This window comes from Gastrolobium bilobum, unplaced genomic scaffold (assembly GCF_033153095.1).
Source record: "Gastrolobium bilobum isolate Gb01-03AN ecotype WA unplaced genomic scaffold, APGP_CSIRO_Gbil_v1 utg6679, whole genome shotgun sequence".
NCBI classification, from domain to species: Eukaryota; Viridiplantae; Streptophyta; class Magnoliopsida; order Fabales; family Fabaceae; genus Gastrolobium; species Gastrolobium bilobum.
In genome coordinates, this window is record NW_026897753.1 from 1 (window position 1) to 11,386 (window position 11,386).

An 11,386-nucleotide genomic window follows, 5' to 3' on the forward strand; every position below is an offset into this window, starting at 1 on the left:
GGGTAAACACATATCCCGAGGTTGACTTTCTTGAGTCAATATCTCCTTGGAAATCTGAGTTTGTGTAACCAACGGTTTCAAGACTCCCACTACAATAGACCAACATATAATCTCTTGTTCTCCGTAGGTACTTGAGTATATGTTTAACCGCTATCCAGTGTTCCTCTCCAGGATTAGATTGGTACCGGCTTACTACTCCCACTGCATAGCAGATATCTGGTCTGGTGCACAGCATAGCATACATGGGACTACCTACCGCTGAAGCGTAAGGTATCCTACTCATGCGTTCTTTCTGCTCAGGAGTCTTAGGAGACTGCTCCTTAGAGAGATGAATCCCATGCCTGAAGGGTAGAATTCCCTTCTTGGAATTCTACATGCTGAACCTGGCAAGTATTTTGTCAATGTAGTTAGCCTGGGATAATGCCAATACCTTATTCTTACGGTCTCGCAAGAATTTAATACCAAGAATATAATTGGCCTCTCCCAAGTCCTTCATATCAAAATGCTTGCTCAGCCAGGTCTTTATGCCTGACAATACCTCTGCATCATTTCCGATGAGGAGAATATCATCCACATAAAGCACTAGAAAAGATATTGCGTTACCTTGGATCCTTTTATACACACACGGCTCATCAGGACTTTTCAAAAAACCATAAGACTTAATAGCTTTATCAAATCTGATGTTCCATGCTCTGGATGCTTGCTTAAGTCCATAGATGGACCTTTGCAACTTGCATACCATATCTTCTTGCCCTTTGGCTATGAACCCTTTTGGTTGCTCCATATAGATATCCTCTTCCAAATTTCCATTTAGAAAAGCAGTTTTGACATCCATTTGCCAAATCTCATAATCAAGATTTGCTGCAAGAGCTAAGAGAATTCGGATGGACTTGAGCATGGCAACTGGCGAAAAGGTTTCTTCATAATCCACACCTATTTGGGTGTACCCTTTCCCCACCAATCTAGCTTTGAAGGTTTGAACCTTTCCGTCCGATCCTCTCTTTCTCTTGTAGATCCACTTGCATCCAATGGGTCTTGCCCCTTTAGGTGCTTCTACAAGAATCCAAACTGAGTTAGAATGCATAGATCCCATCTCACGATTCATAACCTCAAGCCATTCCTGAGCATCAACATCTTCTAGTGCCTTGTCATAACTAGTGGGGTCATTATCTTCCTCAATGACGACATCTTGACTCAATTCACCCAACAAGAGATATCTTGCTGGCTTACGAATCAATCTCCCACTACGACTGAGCTGCACTTGTTGTTGAGCATCTACAGGATGATCCAAGTCTGGTGGGTTAACAATTTCAGGAGGAGGACCCTCATTCATTTCTGGATAAACCATTTGATGTTGTTCTACCACAAGCGGTGACTCCACTTGTTGTTCATCATGTTGAATTTCTGGTTCTATTTCTGGTTCCTGTGTATGTTCAACTTTGGGCATATTTTCCCCTCTTTGAACAAATACAGGAATAAAAGCTGGAACCCCTTGAGGTTGAGACGAAACTTGATCCGAGTCTAGCTCATCAAGTATAACCGTACTCCTCGGCTTGTGATTTTCCATATAGTCCTCCTCTAAGAAAGTCGCATGTGTACTCACTAAGACCTTCTTTTCTTTCGGACTATAAAATAACCAGCCTCTGGTTCCTTTAGGATAGCCTATAAACATGCACACTTCTGTACGAGAGTCCATCTTATTTGGCTTCTGTTGTAAGACATGTGTCGGAGCACCCCAAATCCGAATATGGTTCAAGTTGGGCTTACACCCTTTCCATAATTCTATTGGAGTCTTTAAAACAGATTTTGATGGAGCAAAGTTCAAAAGGTACATAGCAGTTTCTAAGGCATATCCCCAGAATGAATCAGGCAAAGGTGAATAACTGAGCATCGATCTTGCCATCTCTAAAAGGGTTATATTTCTCCTTTCAGCTACTCCATTCTGCTGGGGTGTCCCAGGAGAAGATAATTGTGAAACTATCCCCTCTTTGGTCAAGTAAGACCTGAACTCGCCAGATAGGTATTCACCCCCTCGGTCAGACCGAAGAGTCTTAATTTGAACACCAAGATGCTTTTCTGCCTCAGCCTGAAACTCTTGGAATTTTCCAAAAGCCTCAGACTTGTGACGCATCAGGTACACATGTCCAAATCTAGAGTAATCATCAGTAAATGTGATGAAGTACTGATACCCGCCTCTGGCCTGGACATTCATTGGTCCACATACATCAGTATGTACCAATTCCAGCTGAAGTGTGGCACGATTCCCTTTGGTTTTGAAGGATCGCTTAGTCATTTTTCCCTCTAAACAAGATTCACATACTGGCATTGGTTCAAAGTCCAGGGATTTTAATATCCCACTTTTCACCAAACCGTGTATCCTGTTAGAATTAATATGACCCAATCTCAAATGCCAAAGGTAAGTTTCATTGGAAACTTTTCTTTTCTTTGAAGAATGAGTATGCTCATCATCCTCTAATTCAACATGATTAATTTCACAGGGTGCAGGACTAAGGAAATACAGACCATTAAACAATTCACCGGAACAGATAAAAGAAGATGAACTTCTAATATTAACTGAGGAATTAAATTGAACTGTCAAACCATGTTTAAACAAACAACTAACAGAAATCAAATTCCTCTTAAAATCCGGAATAAACAAACAGTCTTCCAAAACCAAAGTTCTGCAATTATTAAAAGATAAAATAACTTGTCCTACTGCTAGTGCAGACACAAGTTCCCCATTGCCAAGCTTCAACACTCTTTGTCCTTCACTGATCGGCAAGCTATGTTTGAACCACTGCAAAGAGCAACAAACATGGTTAGTGGCTCCTGAATCAATGATCCAAATATCATTGTAATTCTCCACTAAACAAGCCTCAATCACAAATAAATTACCCATACCTTGCTTATTCACACGAGGGCAATTTTTCTTCCAATGCCCTTGTTGTCCGCATTTGAAGTACTTGCCTTTCGGCTGCCTCACTGCAACAGGTCTGGCTACTGGAATCCCTGATTTCTTCTTTTTCTTGTTCTTTTTCTTACCCTTGGGTTTCCCCTTAGGTTTACCAGAACTCTCACCAACATGAAATGCACTGCCCTGCTTGACCAGAGACTGTTCAACACTCTCAAGCTCGTGCATCAGCTGAGTGAGATCAAGATTGAACTTGTTCATATTATAGTTCATCTTGAACTGACTGAAGCAATCAGGGAGTGATTGTAAGAGAAGGTCAACTTTCACTTCTTGTTCAAACCTAACCCCATGATCCTCAGCTTTCTTGAAGTTTGCAATCATTGACAAACAATGATCCCGCACACTTCCTCCAGACATTACTGTCTTAGTGACAGCATTCAGCGCAATCTACCTAGCAGAGCTGCTAGACGTAGCAAACATGCCATCAAGAGTCTGGAGCATAGCTGCCCCACTCTTAATCATGTTTACCTGCTCCTGAAGGTGACTGGCAAGACTGGCTAAAATGTAACAGCGAACTGCCACATTTGCCTTCTCCTTCTCATGCTGAAATTGTGCCTTTGTTGCCTCAGGCGCATCTTCAGCAGGCTGCGCTGGTATAGGGGTGGTCAGTACAAAGTTGAGCTTTTCGAATTGTAGAACAATATCAAGATTAGTTTTCCATTGTTTGTAATTGGTACCATCCATAGGTTTTTGGCTCAAAATAGTTGCTAAAGGATTGAATGAAGACATTTTTCTGGAAAAACAGTCAAAGCACACTAATTACAAACTAGTATTAACAACAAACAAAAAATATCGCTAGTAGATTCTAATAACTACTAATTGTTTATTGTTGAACAATCCATTAGTTATCTTTACAAGGCTTACGATGGGCAAGGTACTTGTAAAACTAACATTATTATTTGGGCCTTTAGTTCCATTGCTAGAGCCTCGATGGGAGGGTTAACAACTTTACCTAAGTTGAATGTTTTTAACCATTGTTTACTTCCAAAATTATCTTTAGTGTCTAAGTGTTGCCAACGATGGGCCGTACAAAACTTTACTAAAATTTCGAAAATATTAAGGTTTAATCTAGTGAAATCCGATTATCCTTATCCGATGGGGCTTCAGCGATAACCATTCACTAATAAACCCACAATTGGAGCCCTTAGGTTTTTGAAAACTTAATTTTAAAAAACCTTAACCCATTCAATATTTTAAAATTTTAGAATTTTCCAATTTCCAAGAAATTTTTAATTCGAAAATAATTTTGTTTGATTTCCAATCCGGTCACTTTACGTCAGCGTGTGCTCCACACATTCATGATACATGAATGTTGTATGCATCGTGTGTTATTCCATGACCATTTCAGAAAACTCACAAAAATTTATTTTCTTCAAACAATTTTCTCTTAGGAAATTATCTTGCTAATTTGTTTTGATTTTAAACTCCAAAAATAATCAATTTGATTATTCTAGATTTTACCAAAATCATAATAATTAATTAATTTTCGAAATTAATATAACCATTAATCTAGATTTTGTTTCTAAAATCATAATCATAATTTTATTTAACCGGAATATTTAAAATCAAAAATTACGCGCATAAACTATCATACTAGTCGGTAACGACATAATAGTAAATATGCACGTATGACATGTGATCATGCAACAATATGGCACCTTCCTATCCTATATGACATGATATCGCAAATATCATGTTAATCGCACATATAATTCATACCAATCAATAAAAGCATTAAATAATAAATTCTAATTACTTTAATCCATGGTCTTCCTATTTTTTTTTAAAAAAAATAAAATAAATAAAATAAAATAAAATATTACAACTTTGGAATTCAACTTTCGCCTAGCCCATAGTATCTGTCTCAAGCCCCTTTAGGGTTTCCATGGATTAAAGTATTTTTACCGATTAAAATTTAAACTTTTATGAAAAAGAACTATAAACAATCAACATGAATTTAAATAACAGAATGAAGGTGCCATATTTTCATAAATCACAAAAAAAATGAATAAATCAAAACTGATCTTAATCCCCATCACAATCCGGCTCTGATACCAATTGAAGGTATATCATCAGAAACGCGGAAGCGCATCGTACCGATGCGATAAGGAATGAAGAACACCGCTTTGATTACCTGGGGTGAAGAAGCGAGCGTGACGATTCCTCACGTTCAGTTCTCCTTCTACGACTCACGATCTGCAGCAACCACCACGAACGGTAGGAAAATCCACTCTGCGGTTGATCTTCCAGGCTATGACTCAAGGGGATCAGGGAGTCGTGTGGGCAACCGTTCAGATGATGAACGTCTGCCTCTTTGTGTTTCTGATGTCTGTAACCCTAGGAGGCAAAGGGAGAAAAGTGTGCTTATATACCTGCCCAATCCAAAACTAACCCTAAGTTTCATGGGTTAGAATTAGTCTTTGGGCTCATCTCACTAAAGCTATCGGGCTTAAGTGAAAAGAGCATACTTAAACCCAACAAAATTGATCCGTTCAGCCTCGTTAAATATTCAACTATGCCCTGTACAATGCAAATATTTGAAAGTTTTTATTTTCAACTCTTAAGTTGTCAAACAAATGAGCGTGGATATATGCAAAATTGATCCGTTCAGCCTCGTTAAATATTCAACTATGCCCTGTACAATACAAATATTTAAAAGTTTGAAACGAACCCAACAGTGGATGTAGGGCATACGATCCTGGCATTAAGATTAGGTTAGACTTTAGAGTAATTTAAAAGAGTCTCCAATTTGCAAGAAATCATCAAATTGAAAGAAACAAAAAAGGAGTTTCCAATGAAATATGATTCACCAGATTTATTCTCCAGACATTGACAACACTCCCAATAAAAATAAGCACCAAAATCCAACAGTAGCAGACTTTTGGGCCTAGCCTAATGCACAAGTGCACATTTTCACCCTTTTTAAGATAAAGGTTGTACAATCACCAGGTACATGAGCATACATTAATACCAATTTTCTACATCAAACAGCAGTAAATCTTAATTAAAATGATAAAATTTTAAAAAAACACAACAGGTAAAGCATTATAAGTTCCTCAATGCAAAATAATATACCTGTAGGTCCCCCGACATTAACCACAAGCAACGGCTTTGGCAGAGTTGCTAACTCATCATGCCAAGCAGAAGCAGCAACCCTGAGAGCAGTGGAATCAGCTTGATGAAGCGCTCCCACAGTGAGGACCTGTAAAAATGTAAAATCAGTGACCTTCAAGATAGGATAAAAAGTAAACATTTCAGCATAAACATGACAACCATAAAATGTTGTTCTTAGGCAGAGACATCACTAGAGCTACCACTCAACCACAATACCTACCACATTGCGGCCAGGAGGTTCCCATGGAGTGACCCACCTCCGAAGAAACCAAGGTATTTGCTGTTGGGCATGAGGAGTCAGCGGATAATAATCATGGCGTGGAGTAATAACAAGATCAAACCTACTCAGGTGCCATCTTGGATGTTGTATCTGAATTGGGCATGGGCATCTAGGAGAGTTAGAAAGCAATATACATAAAGTATGTATGCATTAATCTATTATACATAATCTACGCACATATGGAATGGAAACGGAAAAATTATCAAAACACGCACCAAAGAGAAATAGGCATTTCATGTTAAACCTCAAAAGAAGCAAAATAAGAATAGTGGGGAGGGGGAAAGAAAAAAAGGAAATTGATTATTTCACCTAAAAGTTATAAGAGTTCATACAACTTATAACAAAGGTACTTAGATGGCATTCAATCATTATATATGATTCAAGGGACAGAAAAGAATAAAGTGCAAAGTTTAACCTGAACAAGAAAAACATTTTCTGGAGCTAACCGTTTAATGGAGCTGGCAACAGAAATGGTGTCTCGTCCAGATGCAACCACCAACAAGGGGCCATCCCTAGGAATAAAGTAATTGAGCATTTCATTAATCTCATTCTTTCTTATAGAACTCAATTTACCAGAAGCATAACTAGAATAGAACAATCACAACAACATACTTGCGAAACGTTTCACGTGCCACTGTTGCAATGTGGTGAGCATCAGCTTCTAACACGTCAGATATACCTGAACAGAACTAGCATCATTTTAATGCTCAAAAATTACAGAGACTGGCGTATAGTATGAAAGGGAAACGTTACCTTTCGATGTTTGAAAGCGTGAATTGCCACATAATTTTCTGATAACGTATTCTATCTTTTTATGGAGAGAAACCGGAAGCCAACGAAGCCACCTATTGATTCCTCCTCGGGGCCTCGTCACGCGCTTCAACAACAACAGAATTCAATTCAATTCAGTTCTATAAATGTAACGTAGAAAGGAAGGCACAAGAAGAAGCTTACGTATAAGGAGTGGCGATTGGAGAGACCGAGAGCACGGACCAATCCAATGCATTGATTCTCAGCGCCGGCGAATCCGTTTCCGATTACAACGGCTCGCCGAATTGCACCGTCCAAGATCTCAGGCATAGCTTTCATTCCAATATTCAAATGTGAAAAAAGGAAGGGAAAGAAGGGAACAGGTCATTTTCTGGGCCCAAGCCCTAAGTCCTATAAGAAGGCCCGGCCCAACAAAAAGGCAAAGGTAAGAAAGAAAGAAGCGCTTTGAACTGTGACGCTGACAGAAAGAACGAGTTGAGCAAAAAATGTGGGCAAGCGCCGAAGGTGGTTCTCCGGAGGTTACTCTAGAAACTTCCATGGGTTCCTTCACCATCGAGGTAGGCACGCTTTATCAACATTCTTAGTATTGGGTCATCAAAATTCTATTTTTTTATTTATTTATTTATATAATTTTGGGTTTAGCTGTACTACAAGCATGCGCCGAGAACTTGCAGGAACTTCATAGAACTATCTCGCAGAGGTTATTACGACAACGTTAAATTCCACAGAATCATCAAGGTATTACCCACTTTCCTCGTTCCCCTTCTTGGTTAATATTCTTACATAGAATAATGTGGTCGGTGCTGTAGGACTTCATAGTACAAGGTGGTGATCCCACTGGAACAGGAAGGGGAGGAGAATCCATATATGGGTATATGACATAAACTTTGGATTATTATTATTATTGTTGTTGAAATTTGGTTACTTGATGATTTATTACTTTGCTCATGTTATTGTTTAAAACAGTCCAAAATTTGAAGATGAGATTAAACAAGAGTTGAAGCACACTGGAGCTGGTATCTTGTCCATGGCAAATGCTGGACCAAATACTAATGGTAGTCAGTTCTTTATTACTCTGGCACCCTGCCCCTCTCTTGATGGTAATATTGTGCTTCTTTCTACTTTAGAATTTAGATATAGAAAGCCACTGCTATTAGAATTTAGAGAAAAGCTCACCTTCTGGTTTGCTTCACCTATGCCCTTGTGGTTTTGTGGTTTTTTATTTATCACATATGCCCCTGTAGTTTGTAAAAAGTAAAAAACCACATGAGCATATATGATAAAAAACATACCTCACAGGGGCATATGTGATAAAAAAAAACCACAGGACATAGGTGATTCTGGAATAAACCTGAACTTTTCCCTAGAATTTATTACTTGTAGATCCATGTTGACAATTTTCTTTTATCACTGCATTTCGAGGATTCTGTGTTCAAATGCCATCCTTTTTTCATTCAAGTTACTTGAGAATTATATGCATGTTGCCAAGAGTACTGGTTTATGGACACATCAACTATGCACATTGCACACGAATTGTCTCACAAGTAATGGGTTAAGCCTTGAATCTCCTTGATTGTGTCTGCTTTTTAACTCACCTGTCAAAAGAACTATGGTGCATGGATCACCAACATGGCTAGCCTATATGATACGACTTCTTGCTTATGTTTCATATATTTTCTACTTTATTGAGTAGATCCCCGCATGCATATTTGTAGCGCACATTTTCTCATCTAACTGCATATTATTTTTCGTCCTTTTGCATTAATTTCCTTCACCAAATTGGTAAGAAAACAAAACGAGAGGGGCTCTTATTTTCTCTTTTAGAAGTTGTTTGAGTTCTCTAATATCATCTCTGCATTAAGTAAACATAGACTTGCAGTTCTACTTAGTACTTTTTCATTGATTACTGGAGTTTAGTCTAGTAAATTTTTAGCCATAACCTTGGCATCAGAATGGTTAATTGACCAAGTTTGGGTGGTTAGTTTATGATTAATCATTCTAATTCATATAATGAAATTTCTGGAAGCCTAATGATACTGTTTCTGTTTTAACCAGGAAAACACGCAATATTTGGAAGAGTATGCCGGGGGATGGAAATCATCAAAAGACTTGGCAGCGTCCAAACAGATAATAACGATAGGTATGTCAAATATGTTTCAAAATAACCATTTGAAATAGATACTATACATAAACCAACAATCTTGCCAAGAATTAGTCTAATAATGACACTCTGAAATTAGCAGCAAATCAATTGACAACAACATTAACTTGGGGCATTGGGGACCATAAACCTGCTGACTTTGGATTATGCTATGCTTGGTATACTAAAGAATGATACAATTTACACCGTTTTTTTTTTGTCATCTGGGGTATGGATTTAAGTGTTGCACCTGCATTGTCACAATTAGTTTTCATGATTCTTCTGTAAATACATGATTACTGGGGAATTTATGGCCAATGAACCCCTATCAGAGTCTATGAATTGAAAAAATATGGGAACAAAAGGAAGAAAAAGGCAACACTATAGTTTTGAAATGGGCTACAGGGGCTTACGGCCTAGCTTATATTAGGCCAGATTTGGCCGATTATATATAGTCAAATAGAGCAGGTCTAGGCTTTTAAAAAAATATATTTAAAGTTTTTTTTTTTCCACGTGTCGGGTGTATAAGCTTACAGGTCGACCTATATTATATTATTTATTTTAAATAAAACAAATAAAATTATTATTTTAATAATAAAATGATATTATTTTAATTATTTTTTTATTTATTGAATATTTAATAGGCTTAAACAGGCTAAAAGGTCTAGGTCAAGACTTTTGCTTTTTTAACTATAGGTCAGACCAGACTTATAATTTAGCCCTACACAAGGTCAATCTGCGAAGTCATGTCTAAGATATTTTACACAAGCCTTGGCTATTTAAGCCAAAATCTAACTTAGCTTAACCTATTTACACCCCTAGTTGTCGACCTATATTATATTATTTATTTTAAATAAAACAAATAAAATTAGTATTTTAATAATTTTTAATAATAAAATGATATTATTTTAATTATTTTTTTATTTATTGAATATTTAATAGGCTTAAACAGGCTAAAAGGTCTAGGTCAAGACTTTTGTTTTTTAACTATAGGTCAGACCAGACTTATAATTTAGGCCTACACAAGGTCAATATGCGAAGTCATGTCTAAGATATTTTACACAAGCCTTGGCTATTTAAGCCAAAATCTAACTTAGCTTAACCTATTTACACCCCTAGTTGTCGACCTGTATTATATTATTTATTTTAAATAAAACAAATAAAATTATTATTTTAATAAAATGATATTATTTTAATTATTTTTTTATTTATTGAATATTTAATAGGCTTAAACAGGCTAAAAGGTCTAGGTCAAGACTTTTGTTTTTTAACTATAGGTCAGACCAGACTTATAATTTAGGCCTACACAAGGTCAATATGCGAAGTCATGTCTAAGATATTTTACACAAGCCTCGGCTATTTAAGCCAAAATCTAACTTAGCTTAACTTATTTACACCCCTAGTTTTGACAATTAGATTATGTCATAATAGGGGTTCCATGAAACAGAATTCATGAAAAACATTCTTCGATCTACATTGTAAGCTAAAACGGGGGCTTTCTTTGAGCTTCCTTTGTGAACTTATTGAAAAATCATTGAAGCATTTCTAATTTTCACTTTCGACTTATCAGGCCCATCCATGACGTGAAGATACTACGGACATCAGTCAAGGATTGAGATGAGTTGCATGATATTCATATGATATGAAGAAACTGTAATTTTATTATCAATTTCTGGTGGAAGTATGGCTGGAAGTATCATTGCCTATTTGGCTTCAAGCTTATTTGTAAGAGTTGTATGTAGTTTTCTGCACTAGTCACCAACATACTGAAGACATTACTTTTACCCCGAAGACCATGATTTTAACCTGCAGTTTGAGACAATATTTACAACAAAAGAAAACTTCAATTTGATATAGTTTCCATTGAGCCTGATAATCTGTAGAATCGTAGAAAAGTTAACCTGGCATGCGAGGATACTTATACACGTTATCTAAAGCGGATCAGTTAATTTTCCATTTCCGTTTTTATTTTAAATAGCCGAGCTACATGATTTGGACGTTATGCAGCGTTGGTGACCACGATAGTTCCGATAGATATCTAACCCGGGCAGACTTCACAAGTGAGGTACACATATGCACATGCTGGCTGATCATGATACTCGCGGTTTCC

The 11,386-nt window shown here is 37.2% G+C and overlaps 3 protein-coding genes across 3 annotated transcripts; 1 reads left to right on the forward strand and 2 right to left on the reverse strand.

The window, feature by feature from the left end:
• Positions 1 to 2,648: 2,648 nt before the first annotated feature.
• On the reverse strand, positions 2,649 to 3,434 carry LOC133309882 (uncharacterized). The gene is made up of 2 exons (XM_061510740.1): positions 2,902 to 3,434; positions 2,649 to 2,797 (listed from the first exon to the last, which is right to left on the reverse strand). Exons 1-2 carry the CDS (start codon positions 3,326 to 3,328, stop codon positions 2,784 to 2,786), a joined length of 441 nt encoding a protein of 146 aa, XP_061366724.1. The 5' UTR covers positions 3,329 to 3,434; the 3' UTR covers positions 2,649 to 2,783.
• Positions 3,359 to 7,461, reverse strand: LOC133309904 (mitochondrial fission protein ELM1-like). The gene is made up of 8 exons (XM_061510769.1): positions 7,320 to 7,461; positions 7,119 to 7,242; positions 6,978 to 7,044; positions 6,781 to 6,877; positions 6,306 to 6,455; positions 6,047 to 6,173; positions 3,863 to 3,923; positions 3,359 to 3,704 (listed from the first exon to the last, which is right to left on the reverse strand). Exons 1-8 carry the CDS (start codon positions 7,452 to 7,454, stop codon positions 3,359 to 3,361), a joined length of 1,107 nt encoding a protein of 368 aa, XP_061366753.1. The 5' UTR covers positions 7,455 to 7,461.
• Positions 7,462 to 7,573: 112 nt separating this feature from the next.
• Positions 7,574 to 11,331, forward strand: LOC133309893 (peptidyl-prolyl cis-trans isomerase CYP18-2). Its single transcript, XM_061510755.1, has 6 exons — positions 7,574 to 7,693; positions 7,779 to 7,874; positions 7,946 to 8,007; positions 8,103 to 8,236; positions 9,192 to 9,276; positions 10,847 to 11,331. Exons 1-6 carry the CDS (start codon positions 7,622 to 7,624, stop codon positions 10,890 to 10,892), a joined length of 495 nt encoding a protein of 164 aa, XP_061366739.1. The 5' UTR covers positions 7,574 to 7,621; the 3' UTR covers positions 10,893 to 11,331.
• Positions 11,332 to 11,386: the final 55 nt, after the last annotated feature.

Coding starts and splice junctions, on each gene's coding strand:
- LOC133309882 (XM_061510740.1), bottom strand. CDS start 3,328: ATGTCTGGAGGAAGTGTGCGGGATCATTGTTTGTCAATGATTGCAAAC.
- LOC133309904 (XM_061510769.1), bottom strand. CDS start 7,454: ATGAAAGCTATGCCTGAGATCTTGGACGGTGCAATTCGGCGAGCCGTT. Junction 7,045..7,118: donor ACGCTTTCAAACATCGAAAG/GTAACGTTTCCC, acceptor AGTTCTGTTCAG/GTATATCTGACGTGTTAGAA. Junction 6,456..6,780: donor AAAATGTTTTTCTTGTTCAG/GTTAAACTTTGC, acceptor TGCCCAATTCAG/ATACAACATCCAAGATGGCA.
- LOC133309893 (XM_061510755.1), top strand. CDS start 7,622: ATGTGGGCAAGCGCCGAAGGTGGTTCTCCGGAGGTTACTCTAGAAACT. Junction 8,008..8,102: donor GGAGGAGAATCCATATATGG/GTATATGACATA, acceptor TGTTTAAAACAG/TCCAAAATTTGAAGATGAGA. Junction 9,277..10,846: donor CAAACAGATAATAACGATAG/GTATGTCAAATA, acceptor TCGACTTATCAG/GCCCATCCATGACGTGAAGA.